Raw genomic sequence first — 23,580 nt, 5'->3', positions numbered from 1 at the left:
TTAGGAACAACTTGGACAAATCCTACTGACACCACCTTTAAACAAAAGAACATACTGTACACATGAACAGTTCAAATACTTGATCACAGAAAAAGACAATCAAAGTAACAACAACATAACTGGAAATATCCTAACAACAAGGATGAAAAAATGACAAAAATCACACTCAAGAAACGTAAAACAAAACAATAAAACGTAAAAAAATTTACATATTACACACACCTGGTACTAACTACACAACCCTCACTGTCAGATATGTAACTCACTGTGGAGGAACTTTGGTCTTTTAACATACTGGAAAAGAAAGACCCCAAGTGTGATTAATATTTACTGGATAAACCAATGACAGAGAACTGTATCTTTTCCAGTCTAATAAAAAAAAAAGGATATCCCTTATCCAGCAAGTATGAGAAGGAAATATACTTGATTTCGAGGTGATCAATATTAGCCGTCTGGCCAAAAGGGCTGCAAAGTCTGTAATATGCTTACGGGGTTTGTGGAGAGAGGGTAGTTGAAGAAAAAATACAGAATAAAGCACAAAAGGCATTGGGTTTAATTTGTTCTCCAATAACTTCAGACAGAGTAGCAAAAATATCCGTCTAATATTTGTGGGGATTGTTGGCATCTATCACATTATGAGAATGTTTCAGTGGGAGATAATGTTTTGTTAACCAAGCCTTAGTATAGTAGGTTTGTTGTATGCATTTACACTGAATGTTGCCATGTCTCATACAAGTTGAGGATTTATGTGCCCTTTTAAATATCTCCATCCAAAGTTTGTCCGCTGTTTCCATCCCTCAGATACTCGGCTCAAAGAGCTTTTAAGGAGTTCAGTGACTGCAGGCGCAGTGAATGGATTTGGTTGTGTGTAAGTGAAATTGTTCCTTTTCAGGATGTAGTGTGTTTTAAGACATTATCTAAGGGTGTGCCACAGGGTTGGTTGGGAAACTCAGGAAACATACTGCAGACAAAACTGTTGCTAAGAGAGTGAAAAAGAATCTGAGAGCTGCTGAAATGACACAGAGGCATTGTTAATAGACACATCTTTAAAGTTCTCGATCCCTAGATATGACCGAACCATGAATGCATTGTCTAGACTCTATTAATATCCATGCAAAAACAATATTTAAAAAAGGTAAAAAATATAGTACAACATATCCAATTTGCATAAAGCAAAATTAGAGCTGCATGTGCTTTGCAATAATTCAAATAAAGGCCTGAAATATGTATCTGTGACATTTGTAAGCAGGTGTGCTGTATTTGCAGCTGGAAGTAGGACAACAGTGACCACAAGTGGTCGGTATAAGAACAACACCAAAAGTGAGGTAAAAAAATATTTATTGGACAGACATGTTAGCCTCACAGACTTTCAGCAAAAGCAAATCTGCTTATTAACATCATAATACACAATACGTCGCTCACACATTTATTCATACACATCAACAAACAAACAACAAACATCCACACACATCCACACATAAACAACACACAACTTCACATCTGCAAACGGGTTTCTTTTAGTGGCTGGGTCGGAAAGGGAACGGCATCCCCGTCATGAAAGGCTGAGCGGGGTACTGAGGATGAGAGGAGGGGTGGGCGGCTAGTGGTGTGTGTGGGGTGTGTGCAGGGTGTGCGGGGTGTGCGGGGTGTGCGGGGTGTGTGGGGTGTGAGGCGATGGGGGAGTGAGCTGCGTGTGGGCTGAAGGCCAGCGGAGGGGTGTGGATGTTGTTGTAGTACATCACAGGGCCTGACAACACCAACTGGAGCAAACTGGAGATGCAAAGAGACAAAGAGGCGAGGACACAAAGAGATGAGGAAAGAGAAGAGAGATGGAACAAAAGCGTCAAATATGAATCATGTTTAAGCACAAGTTGTACATCACAAGAGAAATCTGAGGGTTGAGACACATCTGCAAAACAAAACTACACTTCTACAGAGATTCTTTTATCAGTGAGAACTGCACAGTTCTGGTCCAAATGAGATTTAGACATTTTCTGGCTGTTCCTAAACATTCCTCTTTATGCAATTAAAATACTTCAGAATTTGTGATTATATGTTAATATATTCAACACATTAATAAAAGAAAGTAAAAGAAAACTGTGTGTGGAATTAATAATCATCAAATTTGTTTGAGTAATTTTTTTTAAAACACTGACATTTTTCACCATTTCCTGACATTTTATAAACCAGACAACTTAAGACTTGCAGCCCTTGTACTCACTAGAATTATTTTGATGTTTCTAAAACTGATCCTACTGTGTTGTTAGCACACCCACAACAGCTTGAGGGTGGCACTGTTTTTATGGTAAATGTAGCCTGCAATGCCAAAGTGTATTTGTGTTAATTTTTATTTCTGTGTCATGCCAAACATTTGGACCATCTCACATGAGATTAAATGAGACCACCCTATTAAAAAACATACAATAATAAATATTTTAAAAAATTAAAATATCTATTTTTTCGATTTACTGAACAAACTATTGTGCAGTTCACAGTAAAAAGTGTGGTAGAAAATAAGGTGAAACTCTACTCTATTTTCTATATCCATCACAGCTCACTGAACAAATCCACTTTTCATTTGTAAATTATCTGGTGATACCTGGTGCTGTGTTTGTCAAACTCAAACTACATAATTCTAACTGAAACCCAATAAGCAGTGGAAAATGTGAAAGGGCAACAGACAGTAAATGTTTCTTACTTATTGTGTGGGAGGCGGGAACAGATGGCTCTCAGGTCCTCTGTGGAGACAACAGCAGCAGGAAATAAGCACTCAAAAACCACCACAGCATCAAGAGACAACCCATGAAGCATAAAAACAATTAATCAATTACTTATTTAGTTGTCATTTCAACTCAAATCTGTATCTTTTCACACATTGCTGCCCTCAACAGATCTACAGCAAAGTATGTGGAGATGTAGAAGATCATGAGGACTGATTTGTCACTATAACAGCTGGAAAATGCACTAGCTAAGAAACTGGAATGCCATTAAGCTTATGCATAATTATTACTCAGAAAAAAATAAAACAGTGTGAAATGTACAGCTCAAGTATATATATATTCTGTTGTGAAAGCTTATTTGTTACATGACTGTTCAGCACACAGATGGACAGATGGAGGTATTGTGAAAAGATCATGTATCCTAAGATACTTCCTGGTTAAATAAAGGTTAAATAAATAATAGACAAACTGTCATTTTAAAATTGCAGATACCAGCTTTAAGTACAATAATACCATGAAATTCTCATTTAAAAATGTACAAATTATCTAAAAATTGAAAAGGCAGCATATCATGTCTTCAAGCCAAGAAGGACAAAATACTCGCATTTCACTTATTTGGCTCACATCACAATAAAGCAGTGCTTATGAAACCTAACTGTTGTGATATGACCCAAATAAACAAGTGAAATGTGAGACTTTAAGATGTGCTACCTTTTCAGTTTTTTGGAATATGCTGGCGGGGATGTGAGTTTAGCACTCTACTGTGAATCCCATTGTCGGAGCACAACCTCCTTTTCCAAATTTAAGTCTTTGTTGTTGGATGCGTGCTTTATAAGCTCTTTAGTAGACAGCACAGTATGAAGTGACAGGACAGAGAGAAATAGACCACGTACACTGAACATCTGCCAAATTCATTATAATCTCAGGCACAAAAATGCAGCTGCTGAGGACGCTGAGTCAAACTATAACAAGATAATTTTTCCTACAGTGTAAATCTAATTCCTGTCCACTTTTCTAGCCTCTACTTTTCCTCCACTTTTATCTTTCCATCCCTCCTTGTCACAGTCTTACCTCTGGAGCAGAGCAGAGCTCCATTGGCCATTGCCACCTGCAGGGCTTGTGCCAGCCGGTCCAGTGTGAGCTGGGACAGTGCGTGTGTATCGGCAGATGACGTGTGTGTGTGTTTGTCGGCCTGGTCCAACAGCCTGGAGAGGTCAGAGGTCAGTGTGGCCAAGGACTCCAGCTGGAGCAGTGCCAGGCGACCGAAAAGCCCCTTCTCATTTAGTATGTTCGGCAAAAGCATGAAGACCTAGAGTTGGAAGGGAAAATGGCTTTGTTATCTTCACTGTGTATGCTGGAGGCATTCGGTGTACCCCATGTAAATGTATCAAAACACACCTGCAGGACGCTCAGATGGAGAGCAGAAAACAGAGGCCCAACCTCTGGCTCACTCTCAGCAGTGCCGTTGGTCAGCGGCAGCTTTTTTTCTCTCCTGTAGGCCAGCGGCGCTTTGACGCACCAGCGCACCAACCCCGCTAATGGTGTGACATCCAGTGAGCTGAGTGGCTGGCTGCCAGAGAGGGGCGTGTTCAGGAAGGTGATTAGGACAAGACGAGGGTCGTCTTGGATCCATGATGCAATCATCTGGAGGAGTTCTAAAGGAGGAGTGAGCTCCTCTAAAAATACACACAAGTTTCAGCCATTAAAATAAAGATGTTTGGATTCCTTCTGCCCAAATCCCATTTTATGGAGGTCCCACTTTTTAAATATTTCTGTATTTTTGTGCGATTCCAACAAAGTACCTGAGGTGAGGTCATATAGGGTGGTGACAGCAGTGACGAACTGGCAGCAGAAGCGTGGGCTGGCGCTGTGGATGTTCTGCAGGGTGGGCACCGAGCCTGGCACCATACTACAGTAGTCGTCTACCAGCACCTGAGCCAGGCGCACACAGTACACACGGTGGGTTCTCTGCAGGACACAAACACATCCAGAGGCATCTGTTCAGTATATCCACAGTACACAAATGTACATCACCACACTACGGAAATATAACAAAGACAAGTGGAGTAATTGGGAGTGTTTAGATCGGTCGGACTAGCCTCACACCAGGCCTGGGTGATAAAACAACAGTGATATGTACAGGCAACAGACACTTCATCAGCAGCAATGAGAAAAACATAACATTGTTCAACGTAATGTCCAACAGTTTCACAAAATTAAATGCATTAAATGCAAACTTCCATGAAACCACATAAAAAACAACTAATCATTTGACAGGTTATGTTTTCAGTTGCATCATCAACATGTGACACAACAGAAACAATGTGGAGTGAGAAAAAAGATTATTTATTTATCCTCATTTGTTATTTATTTGTGTCAATGTATTTATTTGGGTTTGCTTTTTATTGTTGCGTTAACAGTAAAATTATTACCTCTGTGCCTTGATAAATAGAGTAACAAGTAGTTCTGGTGTAGCAATCTGTCTGGTCAACTAGACATTTCTACAGTACTCAAATCAGCACAGCAGCACACTAAAAATATTACTCTGCCCAGATGGGGGATGGTTTAGACAATTTTTTACTCATGAAAATAAATCATAAACTGCAGTGAGCCTGACTGGACTATGACCTCCTGTCAGCCTATTTCTGTCAGCTGTTACAGTCACATTTATACAACATTTACATTATTAACACCAACACAGAGCAAAGAGGAAACAGCTTTTTGACCACAGGCACAATGTTGTTTTTAAAAGGCTAAAGGCCAATAAATATCAACAGCAGCAGAATATTTTGTAAGATAAAAAAGATGGTAATGTGTGAATTTGGGAAATCTATCAATACATTTTGACTTTTGGACTTTACAACACTCTAGAGTTATTGGAAATGTTTAGATCACGCAGAAACTGTTCAGCATCATCCATCAGCTGTGAACCAGGGAGTCTGTGACAGGTGCTACCAGCTTCAAAATACATGTGAAGTTTAGAAACAAAGTAGCTGAATCTGTCCATGTAAAAATCTTATCTTAAAAATAAATATCATAGTTACAACACAACTGAGCTAAGAAAGCACTTTTGTGTTTATATGTGTGATATTTATTCAGTTTGGGAAATCCTATAAAGCGTTAAAGTTGGCTCAAACTGGCTGACTGACTCAACAGGGACTAGAAATGGTTTCTATGTCGTTACTGAGGTCTGGCCTATTTGCTGGAGTAGGAAATGAGGTTTATGTGTGTTTCAAGGGAAACAAAGATAACACATGAAAGTTTTTTTTATTTTGAGAGCAAAGTGTAACTGCACAATATAAACACATTTTGACTACATCTTTTATTTTGCTGGCAACTGATGTATAATTGTAATATTACATTTGAGGCTTTACCATCATTATTAGCACAACTGTGATGTGGATATTGATTAGCTTAAGTGGTTAGATGTAACCCTTTTTCTAACCGTCTTTATTAAAAATTATCAATAATTATCATTAGAAAAATTTTCAGTTACATTGCCCAGCCTGATCTCACACTCAAGATCTAAAACTTGAATTAAATATAAACATACAAACATTTGTTCAATATGTAAATGTGTGTGTTTGAATCCTCACCTGTAACCAGGTAGCGGCGCACTCCAAGATAGGAACCCTGCCCACAGCGATTGCCATGGAGACGAGTTTGCCTAATAGCGCCATGCGACTTTCGTCTGCCTGGTTGCCTTGGAGACTGAAGAGGGCGGAGAACATAAGCTGACGAACAGTATCGCGGCTCTGTTCCTGGAAACAGCTGCACATGATCTCCAACAGCTGGAGCTCCTGGAGAGCACTCATCCTCTGAAAGAAACACACAGACACTTTATTGGCTGTCCAAAATTTGGGCATTTCTATGTTATATATCGGTGTACAAGCATTTTGTGTCGTACCCTGGCTGGCGTGTTTCTGTCCTTGGGTGCATGTAGAATGAACTCCTCCACCAGCTCCAGGGTTTTGGAGTCGACCTGAGGAGGCTGCCTCCCTGACTGCACCAGGTTACAGATGTAGATGTCCAGGTGATACAGCAGCTCCTTGGCTGCACTCAGCACATCACGAGGCAGCAACGACTGACGAATGTCACCCATCACCACCTGACAGAAATCCATAGAAAATTTGACAAATTTAAATCATAAAATGGCCATGATATGCCATCAGGGATTAAGTAATTAGGGAATTAAAATTAAAATTAAAGCCAAATGTTCACCGAATGAGTTAGTGTCTGTTTATTAGTTGTAACAAATTGTCAATTATCTTTTAGAAGGAGTAAATGTTTATAACAGTTAAACTGAGAAATATATAAATGGAGTCTGGCAGGCAGTGAGACAGGCAGTCACTGAACTCCAGCTTCAGAGTGTGTATTTCCAGAGCAGTGGGCTTTTATTTTCAGGATAACAGACTCAGCTTTACATTGACAGAAAATTGGCAGAGTTATGAACAGCTGATGAGCTTACAATAAAGCACTTGTTGTCACTTGTCATTGTCAAAATATAATGTTGCTTTCGTCTGGCACTCCTGTTCAATGTCCCTGCAGTATATAATAGGGCTGGCCGATAGGGGCAAAGTCAAATGTCATAATCACAGCTGCAATGATTAAATTATCTTAAATGTGAATATGTTAAATGAACATTTCCATAATTTCAGACAGTTATGGAACCAAACAACTAATTGATTAATCGAGAGTAATGGACAGATTATTTGACAATGTAAGTAAGTTAGTTACAGCCATAATCACAATATTTTTGACCAAATACACTGACATCAATATTTTGCAATGTTGTAATATTAGCACAATGAGATTTTTGATATAACAAAATAATAATCAAATGAATAAAGGTAAATAATACAACAGCTAGAACAGAAATCAACATCACTTTACTGCAATGAAGCCTTTAAAACTTGGAAAAGACAAGACTTATGTCCTATGATGATAAAAAGATAAAATTTGAGAGGATATTTATTCTCATATCACAAGAGATGCAAAATTGATATATTGCAGTGAGTGCTGTGTGTATTATTTACCTGTAAAATACCTGTTTAAGTAATGAAACTTTACAAAAACACTTTAAATCACTTTAAAACATTAAAAATAAAAAGTTCCACGTGTTGTTGAAATTTCAAGAGTGACATGTTAAAGACCTGATTAAAGAATTTGGTTAAACTCCTGTAATAAATGAGTAGTAACTGTCATTTTTAACATTCAATTTAAGCAACATGGACATGATATTGTAGGTATAGTTTACAAAGTCTTAAAATAATTTGTCAGAGAGTGGCTGCAAAGAAAATCTAGTAAACTAAAAACATCTAGTTATAACACAACAATGTACTGATCCTCAGCCTGTTTACTTGTTCATGCACGAAAGAAGAAAAATAACTTTAAAATAAACACTGATGCAAGAAAGGCAATTAAAAACTCATCTGTTGATTTTACATTATTGTATATCTGTGTCGTAGATTATGTGTTCACAGCTGTAACTCAACACTTTTCATGTGGAGCAGCTCCACAGTCAGTCGGTCTCCTCCATCCCTCTGCTACAGCTACGATTAGCAAGCTAAAGCTAAAAAGACTGTCTTTTTTCAGCTACAAAGCTCACCTGCGTTAGTTATTATCCGACCAGACTTTTCAAAAAACACAATTGTTTAGTTATGCTCTTACCTGTGCAAAGAACCTCTTAATATACGTATTAAATTAGCCGATTATGAGACTGGTGAATGGTCTCTAAACGACGACGGAACCACTTCCGGCTTCTACGGAAGCCTGCGTGGCATAAAACTACTGCCATTGACGGAGCTGAGTCGGTGCATGTGCTGTTTGAAAATATCAACAAAGGCGGTTTCATTCATTGTTAGCAATCGAGCATTTAGGCACGCGGTAAATCTTAATAAAGGGGGAAAAACAAAAAACAATATAATCTAATTTTAAGTCATTCTATACCAAATAAAGATGGAAGGGTTTTCATTATTGATATGTCACAAAAGGAAAATTATCGTTACATTATTGTTACGTTTTATTCATCAGGCCTATACATTGCTGTTAGAGATATTCGATAGACTTATTCCATTGAAGATATTTACATCGTAATTTAGTTTCACGTACTTTTTTTTAATTGAACATGACAATATATGAATTGAATAATTCCATCAGAAGGGAGTATACATGAATAGTTGATGAGAGGAAATTATAAGTAAACTAGCAAATAAATACATAGATACATAAACATAAATAATATTAAAATTTAAAAAAAGTGAATATTGGTAACTCTTGTGACAGATTCCTTTAAGTAAACATCTCTGAACAAATACTGGCATCTGACATGCCTTTCTTATTATTAACAAATTCAAGAGACATAAAATAGCATTCGGTTTCACTTTAAACTAGTTAAAAGCATGAGGTTGAATATAGGAATTTAGCTCTATGAATATGAATCTTCCCCAGTAAATTCAAGACACCACTGACTGATATTCACGGTGATGATGTTTAATGTCTACGGCAACTATTGTTGTCTCATTTAAAATTCCTTAGTAAATATTAACTGACATATTTTATGTTGTAGAACAAAACACGAAAATCTCATAAACCTGTGTTAATCACAGAATGAATTTGATACAAATAATGAAAGACCCATTAAAAAAAGAAAACAAAAATCAGTGGTGCAGATATATGTTTTGTATATCAAAAGATTACTGTATATTGTTTATTAGTGATGAAGGAAAATGTAAACAATGTTACAATTGCCCCCACTCTCCCCTAATGTCTGTATATGTTATCATAATTGTGTCATGTCTAATGCGTCCTATTAAATGTGACTTTTGTAATATAGTCTACAGTATATAATCTTTATCATTTTGAGATTGTTGATATTTTATTTGCCTTTTCAATGGCCTTACATCTGTGACAGGGATAAAAGCACGCATAGAGAAGCTGTTGTTTTCTCCTCTGTAACACCAGAAACTATATATCATCATATTGAAAATCACTTTGGCACACTGTAATCTCTTTTAATCTACACAGGGGCGCGCCCGCCGGGCACCAGAGCGCCTGATGGGAAAAAAACCAGGAAAGAGTGGTGGTGCACTCTCAGTCTGTGCGCGCTCCCGGCAGCACTTCTGTCTTCACTTTCCCGTCCCGTCGAGTGATCCCAAGCATCCCGCAAGATGACCATCAACACCCTGGCTAAAGGAGGCTGGAACCGGGAGCAAATGACATGCTTTCGAAAGGTAAGATCGTCGACTCTGTCTGCATTGGTTTATTTTTATAATGTGGCATTTTATACTGTAGATTAAAGCCTGTATGAATCTGTAGACATACAACACATATGAACGGGTGCCATGATGAAAACAAGTTATCAAAGGGTGCAGCATTCAATATTTGCTTTGTTTTTTTCAGTTTCTTACTGTTAAATGTGTATTTTTTTTTTTTTTAAATATTGTGTGTATCTGCATGCTGACATGGATGTGTGTGTTGCCCTGACAGATGGAGAAAGTGATTGTGGCCATGCAGGACCCTGACATGGGCATGAAGATGAGAAACCAGAGGCTCCTCATCACTGTCATCCCGCACGCCATGACAGGTGTGTGTGTGTGAGTGCCCCTATATGTCAGTGTGCATCAGCATCTATGTGTGTGTGTGTGTGTGTGTGTGTGTGTGTGCATGTGTGAACAAGCACATTGTAGCTTGTGTCTGGCCCAGCGCTCATGCATAATGCAGCAGTGGATTTTTGGAGAATACTGTGTGTGCTTTGCAGAGCAGAGGGAGGAAGTTTGTCCTCTTTTCTTGTCTCCTTTCTTTCTCCTCAGGCCGAGATATAATCGACTGGTTGATCCAGAAATACAATATCTGTGAGGAGGGTAAGTAACTGATGCATAGAGTGTATGTGTGTGTATGTGTGTGTGTGTGTGATGGAGAGAATATTTGCTGTGATTCTCTGTCTGTCTCAGTGTGACTGGCTTGTTGTGTGTCGTTGCTAGTGTGTTGCCAGGATATGGTGTTTTCTCTCAAACTGACGTGGTACTGATGTGTGTGTGTGTGTGTGTGTGTGTGTGTGTGTGTGTATTGTGGGGGTTGCTGATTGTTTCCAGTAAACAGGAATGGGGTGAGCCCCAGAGGCTCCAAGTCTGATTAACTCACCTGATGATCTGGGTTTGATTAGCGTCCCTGTGGAGGGTTTCATCTCAGGAGACTTCGCCGTACCTGAAATAAATTAGGGGCTGGAAAAAAAAAAAAAAGTAGACCGCCGGTCCCTTTTGCCTCAGAGCGGACTAAAGTAAGGGAGAGTGGAGTCAGTGAGCAAGGGGGAGAGTGGTAAGAGCTGATTAAAATGCATCACACAGCTTTTTTTGGTAGCTGTCAGTCATAAAAGTAGGGCTCTTTAACAAATGAGGAGAGGCTGAAGATTGATGATGCGTTTCATCACTGGAACAGAGCTTTGATTTGAGAGAGATCGCTGACAGGGTGCAAGTATTTGATAGAAAAAAAATATTGCATTATAGGTCCACAGCATTTTATACTCATTTATTCCTTGTGGGCAATTATTTATTTTCCACATTCAGTTTTTTCACTTTGAGAGCTTTATCCCACATGAAATCAACACTCTTCCCTGTGCCATCGAACATGATACAGTTTTCTAACTTAGTTCAGCTCATCATTTATCACAGTGTGTGCTGTGAATACAAACATTCATGACAGTCTTAAAGGTGTGTAAGCTTGAATAAAAAGCCACAGGAACTACTCTGACACTGGGGTGCACCAACAAAGATTCATTTAATCTAAGATTAGTTCTAATCCGAGTCTATCAAAACTAGGTTTAAAATGAGAAAATCCAGATTTGAAATTAAGCAGAGCACTGCTGCCCATTTCAATACTAATTTAGTAAATCCATGTTTTGTGGTTTAAACCAAAATTAAATAGTTTTTAATCAATATGGAGATACCTGTTTACCCAAATTAAAACAAATAAATATGAAGTCTCTCGGGACCTTTTAAGTATGAAAGAGGGGGAAAACTGTTAACTTTCAACTGCTCTGTATGTCCTAACAAAATGTTGTTTGCTAGCTGGCTACAAAGTAAAATAAAAAATAAAAAAATCAAACAAACACAAGATGTAATATTGTTAGTTAATATTGTCAGCTAGCTAAAAAGTTAGTTTGCCTTCTCGTGATAGCTTGGCAAAGAAGCAAACTGCAAATTATCAACTGAAGCGGAAGAAAGAAGGGACTGTGTAAGTTTAATACTGGAAAATATTTTAAATTGGAGGTTAAAGTTTTGGTAAAACAGAATTTAATTTGATCAATGTTTCAAGTAAAAACTAAAACCTGTTGAAAGACAGGTTTAAATTTAATCTTTCTTAATTTTAAGATAGTTATAAAGTTTGGTGGAACATAACTTGAAGTTAAACTAGAATTTATTGGGTTTAAAAATTAATCCTTGCTGGTGCAACCCAGCCTAAGTTTACAGCTTGGAAAATCACCTACAGAAACTGAGACTGTGAGGCTGTCTTGTGATTTGTTTCTTCTGTGGTGTTTTTAACAGAAGCGCTGCACGTTGGTGGCATGCTGGTGAAATACGGGTATATTTACCCCCTCAAGGAGCCGAGATCTCTTGTGCTACGACCTGATGAGTCACCCTACCGCTTCCAGGTAAATCGATCATTCACCATTTAGCACGTTCATTCTGCATTCTTGTAAAAAAAACACTACTGTCCCGCCTTTCAGTTAATGCTTCACCACGTTTAACTAAACCATCACCTCCTATCGCCGTCTATCCCCCTTTCTCTCCCTCTCACTCCATTAGCCCACTTCCTAATCCCCCATCCATCTGCCACTCTCTGCTGCCACTTTTTCAGCACCGCTTCACTGTTCACAAACACTATTCACAAAAATGTCACTTCGTTTTTCTCAGACTCCTTACTTCTGGACCAGTACCCGATGGCCTGCGTCAGAGCTGGACTATGGTAATGCCAAAAACAAACTGAGGGGGTGAGAGGGCATCCCAGTAGAGTAAAGGAAAATAAAATGCATCCTCAGCACAACTGGAACTCCTTTATATATTTAACTGTGAGGGAAAACAACCATTTCTCACCCATCCTCACATTATAATATATGACATACTACCAGTAATTCCTCCATTACAAATACAGCCTCGTACAAGAGTTCTGTTAAGTATTTACAGGAGTGAAACGTATGCTGTAGATCAAGACATTTCATTACTTGACTGTTTTTGTTTTTCTTCTTATATCCCAACAGCGATCTATTTGGCTAAAAAGAACATAAGAAAACAAGGAGAGCTCATGGAGTATGAAAAGGTGAGTAATGTGTGTGATTATGTGTGTAAGTAAGAGACAAAATGTGTGTAGCATGAATTATGCAGTTCTAGGTCTGAGGTAACAAGCCTACGGGACCTACAGTATGTCAGTATTCCTTTTCCAGAAAATTCCAGTCCTTCCACTTCCCCTCTGTGTCTTCCTCGTTTGCTGATTCGTCACATTTGCCTCTTCCTTTTTTAGGAGAGGTACAGTGTGTTGCACAAGAGAATTAACCACACCTGGGACTTTGTGGTGATGCAAGCCAGAGAGCAGCTCAGGTACACACACACACACACACACACACACACACACACACACACACACACACACAGACACATGTACATGCCCAGACACACAAACACACAAACTTACAATGTGATTTCTGTTTAGAGCGTCCAAACAGAGGAGGAAGGCTGACCGCATTGTTCTAGACTGTCAGGAACAGGCCTACTGGCTCATCAACAGACCACCGGTACGTCCACTGTTATTATACTGTACTGTTCAATCAGACTATATATTATACTACACTACATGACACTACATGACACTACATGACACTACATGACACTACATGACACTACACAACAATATGCCACACAACACTATACTACACTATAGTATACTGTTCTTTTTTGTGTTGTATTACAGTCAGTAGGATATTGCAGTACAGTAAACTATATTATACTATACTGTTCTGTATTATCCTATACTTTAATATACTTAAATATACTTTACTGTAATATACTGTGCTGTACTCTTCTGTTCTACACTATAGTGTTCTTTGCTGTGCTGAATTAGAATATATCCTAACATATATACTTTACCATACTACACTATACTACAGTATATTTCTCTACATTATACACAATTTTGCTGTTATACACTGTAGTCTTCTCTACTGTGGTGGACTAGAAATACTACACTTACACTATACTACAATACTATAGTATACTATACTATGCTATGCAATGCTATACCATATGAGTCTACACTTTACTATACTATACTACACCACACTGTACTAGACTATGCTTTACCATATTACATGACTGTAGAAACGTGTATTGTAAAGTATTTAAAACAGTCAGGGGTCCCACTTATGTTCTCTCACAGTCCCCTCTGCCTCCTACATGAAATATTCAACCCCTCTGGTAAAAGCCTCAGCTGACAACAGGGACAACAGAGAGAGGGAGAGAGGAAGAGAAACGGAGAGAAGAAAATAATCATCATCATATTTCACTTTCTTTATGTTGCCCACACACCACAGCAGTCCATTTGATTTTCCATTTGAGAGAGACAGACAGACAGAGAGACAGAAGGATCAGAAGGGAAGAAAACCTTGGGGGGGGGCAGGAAGGGAAGAAGGAGAGGTATGCTGGGATGTGGGAGAGAGAGGAGAGGGTGAAGCAGAGGGCAAGGGTTTGGAGGAGGGGACTCCATCTTGTCTCTTGCCCTTATGAATTAGGGACAAGAGCGTGGAGAAAAAGAAAGAGTAACCTGAGAATAAAAGTCAGAGCTAGTCAAGTGGAAAGCTCAGGGAAAGATAAGTGCTCACTCACACGCATATTGTCATCAGAGTCACACACACACACACATGCGCGCACACACACACACACACACACACACACGCTCTATGACAAACATACAGTACTTAGTTATTAGTGTGCGTATGTGTGTGTGTACTTTTCAGCCTGGGGTGCGTAATGTTTTGGACATGGGTCTGGAGAGACCAAATAACTTCAGCTCACGAGTTACACTGGTCAGTGACATCATCACATTTCTTTACTTCCTGGTTTACTGCCTCGAAATCTAATGTAATAACATGTCTACTCTCAGTCTCATCTTTCCTTGTTTTGTTACTTTCCCTGTTTTGTGCTGCTGGGAATATTTCAAAGTAAGTGTCCGAATGAGGTTTGCCACACTATGGACATCTACAGTATATTACAAACTTTTTAAATTACAGATAGACAGTAAAAAAATTAGGGCCTGACATAACATAAAAGCTGTTTTCTTTGTGCCACATGCAAATTATGGCTGCTTATAAGAATTTCATCACTTCATCTGAACACCCAGATGTCCTGTTTGTAGTAGTTTGTGGTAGTGTTATATTTTTTGTACTTAAATCACAGTGTTATTGCAGCCCTGGGATTTCAGGATTTGTGTTTTTGTTTGTTTCAACTTTCTATTTTTCACAGGTAAATTAGTTAAACGATGCGAAATATAAATTGAAGAATAAAAACTTGACTTTCGTACAGCCAACAAAGGTCATTCTTATTGTACAATGAAATACAGATTTATGTGATGAATTATTCACACTTCAAAGACGTAATTTTGCCTGTTGTTAGTGTTTTTTAGGTCAGTGTGTTACGAGTGATGATGCCTGCTTTCTGAGTGAGAATTGTTTGTGTTTTGTTTGAACAAGCCTATTTTGAGACAAGAGTTTTAGTTGAGTTTTGGAGGTGAGATTAATTGTCTGGCCAAGATGCAGGCTTCAGTATTGACCGATTCTACTTAGCATTTGAGAAAAAGGAATTTTTAAAGCCATTTTTTGTGGGTGAGCTAATATAGACATGAGAATGCTGCGCACTGTTGAAATGACTGTATAGATGTATTAAGGCAGTCGTTGTGTGACCTAACATGATGACATTGTGTTTCCCTTAATAGAAATAGAACAGTGACTACTACAAAAATGAGGTAAGCATTATATATAATTTATACAGCCTGACTTAAAGTACACTGATTGTAAATTACAGCTGAATTTGTGTGTGTTTACATGTACTTTTTGCTTTTGTTCACAGATTGAAACCTGTAAAAGGGCCCTTGGAAGAAACCGTGTGAAGTCATCCATCTGCCTAGAGGGGTGTGTACCAGTATGATAAACACACAAACACACACACAAATACACACAAGGACTAATGGACTTGATGCTGCCTGAACCAAACTCTACGTCTCTTGCACGCATCGACATAAGGCTTAGTGCTCCCACTATAAGAGCCACTAATGGATGCTTCCTGAGGGAAGCTGGAATTAGTGGCCATTAACTCTTATGATCTGCAGCACTAATACAATAATACTGTGTGTATGTGTGTGTTCTTGTGTGTGTGCATGCCGCTGCATTTGTGTGTGGATGTGCAGCTTTGTGAAATACAGCGAGCAGTACCTGAACCATGATCCCATTATGCAAGGCTGCCTTCCCAGTAACCCCTGGATCTCTGATGACACCGCACACTGGACGATGAACGCAGATGTGTGAGAAAATACACACAGACACACACACAATATAACAAGTCTAAGCTCAAGTCCACTAATAGTTATTTAATTGGTAACACTTTCTTTGAAGGGGTGTGCATAAGACTGTCATTATGCTGTCATAAGATGAAGATGTCTTTGTTATGACGACTTAACTTTAACCAAGACACAAATATCAACCTGGGGGTTAGTCAGCTAATTAGGCAGCTAGCTCCACGGCTAACTGAGCAAACTAGCTAACACCAGCTACAGATAACAGCAAACATCAATTAGCCTAATTTAGCAACAAGTAAACCAGCTAATGGCTATCTGTCCATTAGGTAACTCTCTAAGCTAAGACACCTTGGTATTGTACGCTGTCCTCAAACTGGCCTTATAGCATTTAATGACATCTTTATGACAAGTCCAAATGGTACCACTTCAGTTGAAGTGCAGGAAATTATTCATAACACTGTTACAAAAGCATTTGACAGTGCAATAAAACTTTATGAGATTTTCATGACAAGTCTATAATGTGTCACTGTACTCGAGGTAAAGGAATATATTCATGACGCTCTTATAACAGGCTTGTGACAGCCAGTGTCAAAACCAACCACATGTGACAGTTTTATGTAATTTTAGAACATAAAACTAATGTTCAATTGTCATTACAAAGACATCTGAAACTACTTTGTCAACTTTGTATTAAAAATTACATAATTGACTGAATGGCACTTAATAACAACAGTCAGAAATATTTCTAAACACTCCTTCATGTTGATGACAGGTGTCGTGACATGGTTATGACAGTGTAAGGGCAGTCTTATGCACACCCCTTCAAATAATGTGTCGCCATTTTAGCTTTGGAAGCCTCTCAGGACCTTATTTTTTTTAGTTCGAAGTTATTACAGTGGTAGTTTGTTATTTGAATGCTTATGTGCCTTGTGTTGTTTCTGTGAGCAGGGTGCCTACACCGACACGTCTCCGAGTGGAATGCTGGAGCTTCAGCTTCATGGAGCTTCTCAGTGACTCCATGGGGAGGCGGGAGTTCATGACCTACCTGGAGAAAGAGTTCAGTGGTACTGAAGAGATATGGAAATGCATTTTCATGTACTTGTGTGCAAATAGTTAAGACAACATAAACTGAGATGAGTGTATAAAGACCAAAACAAGACCAAGACTTTTAGGGGTTGAGACGAAGTCAAGACCACGACTAAGGCAGGGTGAGACTGAGTCAAGATAAAGTGCAAGAGTACAAAGGATAGCTTACTTTAGATAGTAAAGTAACTTCAAAGATCAGACACTTACATCAGCAATTTAGTCATATCCCTGTAGTTATAGTCTTGACGGGTCTTGAGATAAAAGTCCTATTTGTATGAGACTGAGACCTTCAAATCCTAATCCAAATCCTGGTTGTTTTGAATTTGTGAAAACATTTAGTGATGAGGTCTGATGATCGGACCTAACCCAACTTGGTGTAAGTGTAGTGTTTCAGACACAGAATATTCCATATTTCTATATTCCCATATTTTAGTCTAAACAAACTTCTGTTTAACAGAATCATGTGCTATAAATATTTATAAATATTTAATTAGTTGTTCATATTAACATTAAATAAATTCTTACCCTTATTAGCATCAAAATTTTGTTATCTTCCCTAATGACATTTTCCAATCCCAGTAGCGGGCAATGGAAGGACTGAGGTAGTGGAAAAGAAGATTAATTTCGTGACATTGTTTGTTGAGAGAATGGAAAGAGTAGATAAAGACAAACAATGGAGAGGAGAGTCCAAGACAGATTTAAGAGTGAGATATGTGGTGGAGGAAGGTAAAGGTCAGAAGACAGGGAAGAGATTTGATCATCTGTTCAGACTTGCGAAATATTACCAGAGGCCAGGGTTTTCCACAGAGGCCAGTCGTGCTATAAAAAGCCTCTAATTACATGTTGCTTTTTCCTGGATCATTGTTGTTTTGTTCACCTTATTGTCTGTCTCTCTGTTAGCGGAGAACCTGTGTTTCTGGCAGGCCTGTGAGGATGTCAGACATGGACAAAGTTCCAAGATCATAGAGAAAGTGGAAGAGATCTACAAGTAAGTGTACAAGCACAGAAACATGCAGACACATTTATACACTTATATTTAACTGTTCAATAACAGCCACTCTTTTCTGTGTGTGTGTGTGTGTGACTCAGAAACTTCCTGGCTCCCGGAGCTGCCCGCTGGGTCAACATCGACAGTAAGACAATGGATAAAACTCTAGAGGGGATCAGACACCCACATCGTTTTGTCATGGACGATGCACAAATGCACATCTACTTTCTCATGAAGAAGGTCTGAACTTGAGCCCATTGTAGTTTGATACTCGAAACCTTACCCTTTGAATATAGATCAGGAACGACAGGACATTATTCTTTACATTTATAGCTATTTCTGAGCCATGATGGTGTGAGAAATTTACTTTTGGAACTCTTCCAGGCGTACAATAGTTTCAGTTCATTTCTATGGAAAAAAAATTAGAAATCAATGGCAGCCTGGAATGGTCGGAAAAATTCATAAGACTAAGAATATTTTGATTAGCATTAAGAAAACTCTTAGTCACCTTAAAAAATAAAATGGCTACTCACTACGACTATTCTGTGAAAGGAAAAATTCAAAGTCATCAACACCATCAGATTTTCCATCTAAAAGTGTTGCCGTCTACATTTAATTAAAGAAAATCTATTACTAGGAAGCTGGCCCATTACCAGGTCAAAAATATATTTTTCCAGCATAAATGAAGAGTAAAAATCAGAACCCTAAAAAGGCTTTGTCACAATTCTCAAGAATGAATGATTTGTGCACTTTATTTATTTGGATCCCCATTAGCCAACAAAACAACTACAAAAGACATTAAATATGGCACAGATATGTATAGAATATTTAATTCCAGGGGATAAACAATGTGCTCACAATGTGCTGCGACTCACAAGAGATGGAAGCACGTCTACATCAGTTTGTCAGGAGAAGCCTCCTATTTTGAGGTGATAAAAGGAAGTTTTTTGTAATGCTGATGATGTGGCTTTGAATGGAAAGAAAAGTCAGGAAACACCCACACTGACCGCTGTGGTACTTTCCAAGGACGGTTTTCTTCTCACAGATAACTAGAATTTCATTTTGTCTTTGTTGAGCTGCAGGAAGTTGTGAGGAGGCATCCAGCTGTGTATGTCTGTGATTTAACAGGGTTTAGATCTCCAGGGGCAGTGAAAGGTGTAAAACAGTGTGTCATCGGCGTAATTATTATAATTTGAATTAGGTTTACACATGTTGTTGCTTAGAACAGGAGTTCCCAAATTTTATCCATGTTGAGGCCCCTCACTCATAGCCAGTCTTACAGGCAGCAGTAAATTCATACTTCATGAATGCATCATACTTGCGAGTTTTACGTGGCAAAAGGTTCTTTGGATTTTCGCAACTGAGTTTTTGTCAGCTGGGCGGTTGGTCTGCTTATCAGGCCTTTTCCTTTTCACGTGTCAGTTTTTGTGAGTTAGCACAAGCTAGCTGCTAGCTATCTAAATTTCAGGAGCAGAGCAGCTTTGTTGCAGACACAGAAAGATGGGCAATGCAAATAAAGTTTCAATACGTCATTTATTAGAAATTATATTTTCTAAGCATTTTGCTGAGCCCCCCCGGTGCTCTCTGGGGGCTGAGATCATTCATTCATTCATTTTCTGTAACCGCTTATTCCATGAGGGTCGCGGGCTGCTGGAGCCTATCCCAGCTGACATTGGGCGAGAGGCGGGGTACACCCTGGACAAGTCGCCAGTTCATTGCAGGGCGGGGCTGAGATCCCCAACTTAAAATACCACTTGCCTGGAGGCTAGGGGCAGGGGGAATAATCAATTTTTAGATACATCGCGATTCTCTCTTGAAAGATCATGAATCATGCAGAATAGTCAGTAACTGGATATTTAAAACCCAATTCTCAATATTATGGTCGGCTACTTATAAGACAGGCTGTGCATTCTGTATGGTTGAACCAGTTAGATGGAGAAACAACAAATTAATTCAAAACTAGGCTACTTCTTGAGTTTTGGTGAGCTACTGCAGATCGATTCAATCCAACTACCAACCCCGGGTCTAGAAGCATAAAATTTTGATGCTTCGAGATGCATTGATAATTGTTTATAATCGCATTGTAACCGTCTGAATCAGAGTTGAAGTTAAAGTACATGTACAAACTGAACAGTAGGGGACCCAGTATTGACCCCAGGGGGACGCCATATCTGATTTCAACTTTTTTAGATGTACAGAGAGAGACAACATATTGTCATCCCATTCAGAATGTAAATTAAGCACTTTTCCTGTCAACTTTAGGTAGCTGTAGAAAATCTTAATGTCTCAACCATAAACTGGGAGCAGACACATCAAAACGGCAACTTTTAAGGTCAGCCCACAGTTATTAGGACTTGCTTAGTTAACAGTGGGTTGGTAATGCTGTCTGATGGCCCTGTGTTTGTGTGTGTGCTTGTGTGTGTAGGACTCTTACCCAAGATATCTAAAGTCTGACCTGTACAAAAACATGCTGGCCAAAGCTGTTGTCCCCCAGGAGACAAAGAAAAGGTAAAATTTCACATTAATTACCACTCTTACTTTCCTTTTACTTTAATACATGCATTGTCTAACATTACACTTTTCCTCTCCTTCCTCTCAGCGTGTTCCCCTTCATGAGACGCCAGCGACACTCTAGCCCCTCACCTGCTCAGACTGTCACCCAGGCGACGGAGGAAGACGGACATGCCAAGGGAGCCGGGCAAGCAGGTACCAACTCTGCAGCCGGCTCCCATGCCTGATGCCGGGCCAAAAAAAAAAAAATTGTGTCAGACTCAATCACCTCCATTGTCTCTGTTGGTCACCATAGCAACCACCCAAGGAGTCCTCCGCTGCTTTTTTATTTCAAGTCAGATTGTCTGCGTGAAAGCCAGAGCTTTTCTTTCACCACTGCAACATTAGCAGAGCTAGGATTTCAATGTTACAGCTTCTTCTCAGAGCACAAGTGATAATGCATTCCTCAGCAGCATCACATCATATTCCCAGAGCACAAAGCAGAGAGAACAGCAGAGAAAAACAAGCTTTTAGTTACTACTGTTACTGCATTTAGTGCTGCATAGTCATCCTGCATCTGAATCCCATCTCAGTCCATAAAGTACGTCCTGTTGTCTTCTTTTCTCCCTCAGTAGCTTTTATATAGAATCTGCTCTGTTTCCCAGCAGCAGGTTTAGGCACAACGACTGTTAATAAAGCAGTAGAGATGTAAAATATGTATTTAGTCAGAAATTTGCCTCAGCATGTCTGTGATTATCGTACAGTTTGCTCGTTTTGTTCATTCCATGCCACACAGGAGCTTCACATCATGATGGTTGTTGCTGTTAATTTTTGCTCGTGCATGTTTTCATCCCAATAAAATGTCATAACAACATTCAGTGTTGTGTTGTGTTCTCCGCTCTGCATGCTGTGGTAAACTGTGTGTGTGTGTATCTGTGACCAGGCTTTTATTTTTAAATCTACTTCTTCTTCTCCTTTGACTTCCTCTCGTTCTTATTTTCTTTCTCTCACATCATCTGTTTCTTTGTAGCCTTTGAGTCTATTTTAAGCACAGAGTCTTTATGCGGTTTGGGTCAACATTTATTAAAATCCAGATGTGAAAGTTGAGCTGAAGATTTTATCACTACATATAAAGTTATTCAAATACAGCTTGCTCAGCTGTATAAACCACCTTAAGTTTGGCCCCTAAGACAAATATCTCCCTAAGATGAGGGGTTAGGATTACTATAAGCCTCATAAATTGTCTCCCTGCATGAGAGTTTAGAAATTCACAGCAGTTACTGTCCGAACACACCTCATGACTATGGTCCTAGGTACCAGACAGCTTTATTGTCAGTTTTTAGTGAGCTTAGCTTACATATGTAGTTAGCCTGTGTTAGCTAGCTTCTTCAAAAATGGACAACAAAGAGAATATAAAAAGAAAAATAAAGCCAAACTGTACAGAGGATGAGAGTGCCCTCCATGAAAAATTTAGAAAGTACAAGCACATAGTGCAAAATAAATTTAAACACGCAATATATAAATCCTGCCATGAAGGGATTTCTTGTTTTCTTTACTTTGATACAACCAACACAGCTGATGAAAATCTATCTGGCATGATTCAGGCAGAAATCATGTTCATGGACGAGTTATTATTAAAATTTGATCCATGTCACGAGTAGTCACATTAGTCGTGTTTTCCCAGAAGTTATAGCAACTACAAAGCAACAGTTTGTAGCAAACACACTCTTAACCTTGAATAAACTAGGGATTTTTCTGCAATTGAACATTGCTGGTAACATTTAAGATATATCTTTAACCCAGCCATAAATGACAAAATCAATAGCCTACAAGAATCCTTGCTGTGTAAAGAATCACAGATGAAGTCATGAAGGAATATGAAAATGATCCTGATGACATTGACAGGAGACGTCAAAACAGGTGAGTTTCAGTAAAACAATATAATATTAACGTTTGGCTATCTCGCTACAGAGTTTCTAGTGTTAACATTAAATCTACACTCTAAGAAGTTTCTCATTGTGTCCAGTGGGTTTTTCCTGTCCTGACAAATGCATCTTGGTATCTCCTCCTTCAACATAAATTCAGCCGTTGTCTTAAGTTGTTCCACAAATTATTTCACTTTTAAGGGAGTGTTATGGGTCCCTTAAGATTATCTGAGAAAAATGGTCACCAAGGACTTTCTTGCAACACATAACAGAATATTTAGTAGGTAAGGGCTAAGATTTTCCTTCACAACATCCAAAGGAAATCCATATGGTGATGTAATGGAACTTGTATTTCTAAGGCATCCTTAGATGAAAATTTGAGGGAAACATTTGTTTAAGTGGTTTTGTGCAACTGGACACAGCTGTCACATCAGTTCAGGACTGTTTCATACAGTGGAAACCGTCTGCACATGTTGCTCTGTCTTAACTTCTTTTTTTCATATATTTCCTCTCCATTTAATAACCTCTCAGGCTTTACTTCCCTCCACTGGTCCTGGTGTAGCAGCAGTTTATTCTACTGGACTGGCTCCCTCTACTGGCTGCATGTGGTCAAAGTAACACAAGTATTCATGGTTCCTGTGCATTAGTGGTGTCCATACTTTTGTTTTTTTGGCTAAAAATGAACAAATATCTAGTGTGACCATGAGTAGCGAGCAGTTTAAAGTGTTGAAGTGTGACTTTTCTTTTTCAGAACATTTTATTTAAGGCAGAGGGCTGAGGATATGGAAGTATCCAGTACAACAAATGAGAGAAT

The 23,580-nt window shown here is 38.9% G+C and overlaps 2 protein-coding genes across 3 annotated transcripts; one reads left to right on the top strand and one right to left on the bottom strand.

Annotated features, from left to right (window-relative positions):
• Positions 1-1,321: 1,321 nt before the first annotated feature.
• Positions 1,322-8,529, bottom strand: ints15 (integrator complex subunit 15). 2 transcript variants are annotated; one of them, XM_084733104.1, is made up of 8 exons: positions 8,391-8,529; positions 6,628-6,828; positions 6,317-6,538; positions 4,523-4,688; positions 4,119-4,396; positions 3,792-4,029; positions 2,699-2,738; positions 1,322-1,770 (listed from the first exon to the last, which is right to left on the bottom strand). In XM_084733104.1, the coding sequence occupies exons 2-8, from the start codon at positions 6,820-6,822 to the stop codon at positions 1,518-1,520; spliced, it is 1,392 nt and encodes a 463-aa protein (XP_084589230.1). In that variant the 5' UTR covers positions 6,823-6,828; positions 8,391-8,529; the 3' UTR covers positions 1,322-1,517. The 2 variants fall into 2 exon arrangements, with proteins under 2 accessions (XP_084589230.1, XP_084589231.1); XM_084733105.1 differs by lacking the exon at positions 8,391-8,529 and adding an exon at positions 8,202-8,349.
• A 1,185-nt stretch (positions 8,530-9,714) lies between these two features.
• rgs11 (regulator of G protein signaling 11) lies at positions 9,715-21,715 on the top strand. Its single transcript, XM_084732668.1, has 17 exons — positions 9,715-9,952; positions 10,209-10,305; positions 10,532-10,582; positions 12,263-12,369; positions 12,632-12,683; positions 12,976-13,034; positions 13,236-13,312; positions 13,425-13,506; positions 14,725-14,793; positions 15,705-15,728; positions 15,833-15,894; positions 16,170-16,283; positions 17,226-17,341; positions 18,264-18,351; positions 18,453-18,591; positions 20,777-20,859; positions 20,951-21,715. Exons 1-17 carry the CDS (start codon positions 9,890-9,892, stop codon positions 21,087-21,089), a joined length of 1,422 nt encoding a protein of 473 aa, XP_084588794.1. The 5' UTR covers positions 9,715-9,889; the 3' UTR covers positions 21,090-21,715.
• The last annotated feature ends 1,865 nt before the right edge of the window (positions 21,716-23,580 follow it).

Source organism: Lutjanus erythropterus, chromosome 12 (assembly GCF_056507025.1).
Source record: "Lutjanus erythropterus isolate fLutEry1 chromosome 12, fLutEry1.hap2, whole genome shotgun sequence".
Lineage (NCBI taxonomy): Eukaryota > Metazoa > Chordata > Actinopteri > Lutjaniformes > Lutjanidae > Lutjanus > Lutjanus erythropterus.
The sequence above is the reverse complement of the archived record's forward strand: the minus strand, read 5'-3'. Positions and strand labels throughout refer to the sequence as shown.

What these genes read in the sequence shown, in the direction of transcription:
- rgs11 (XM_084732668.1), top strand. Translation starts at nt 9,890, where the DNA reads ATGACCATCAACACCCTGGCTAAAGGAGGCTGGAACCGGGAGCAAATG. An exon ending in GGCTCATCAACAGACCACCG is followed by an intron (nt 13,507 to 14,724) that starts GTACGTCCACTG and finishes TGTACTTTTCAG; the next exon opens with CCTGGGGTGCGTAATGTTTT. An exon ending in CCCCAGGAGACAAAGAAAAG is followed by an intron (nt 20,860 to 20,950) that starts GTAAAATTTCAC and finishes CCTTCCTCTCAG; the next exon opens with CGTGTTCCCCTTCATGAGAC.
- ints15 (XM_084733104.1), bottom strand. Translation starts at nt 6,822, where the DNA reads ATGGGTGACATTCGTCAGTCGTTGCTGCCTCGTGATGTGCTGAGTGCA. An exon ending in ACAGAAACACGCCAGCCAGG is followed by an intron (nt 6,539 to 6,627) that starts GTACGACACAAA and finishes TGTTTCTTTCAG; the next exon opens with AGGATGAGTGCTCTCCAGGA. An exon ending in GCGCCGCTACCTGGTTACAG is followed by an intron (nt 4,689 to 6,316) that starts GTGAGGATTCAA and finishes TGTGTCCTGCAG; the next exon opens with AGAACCCACCGTGTGTACTG.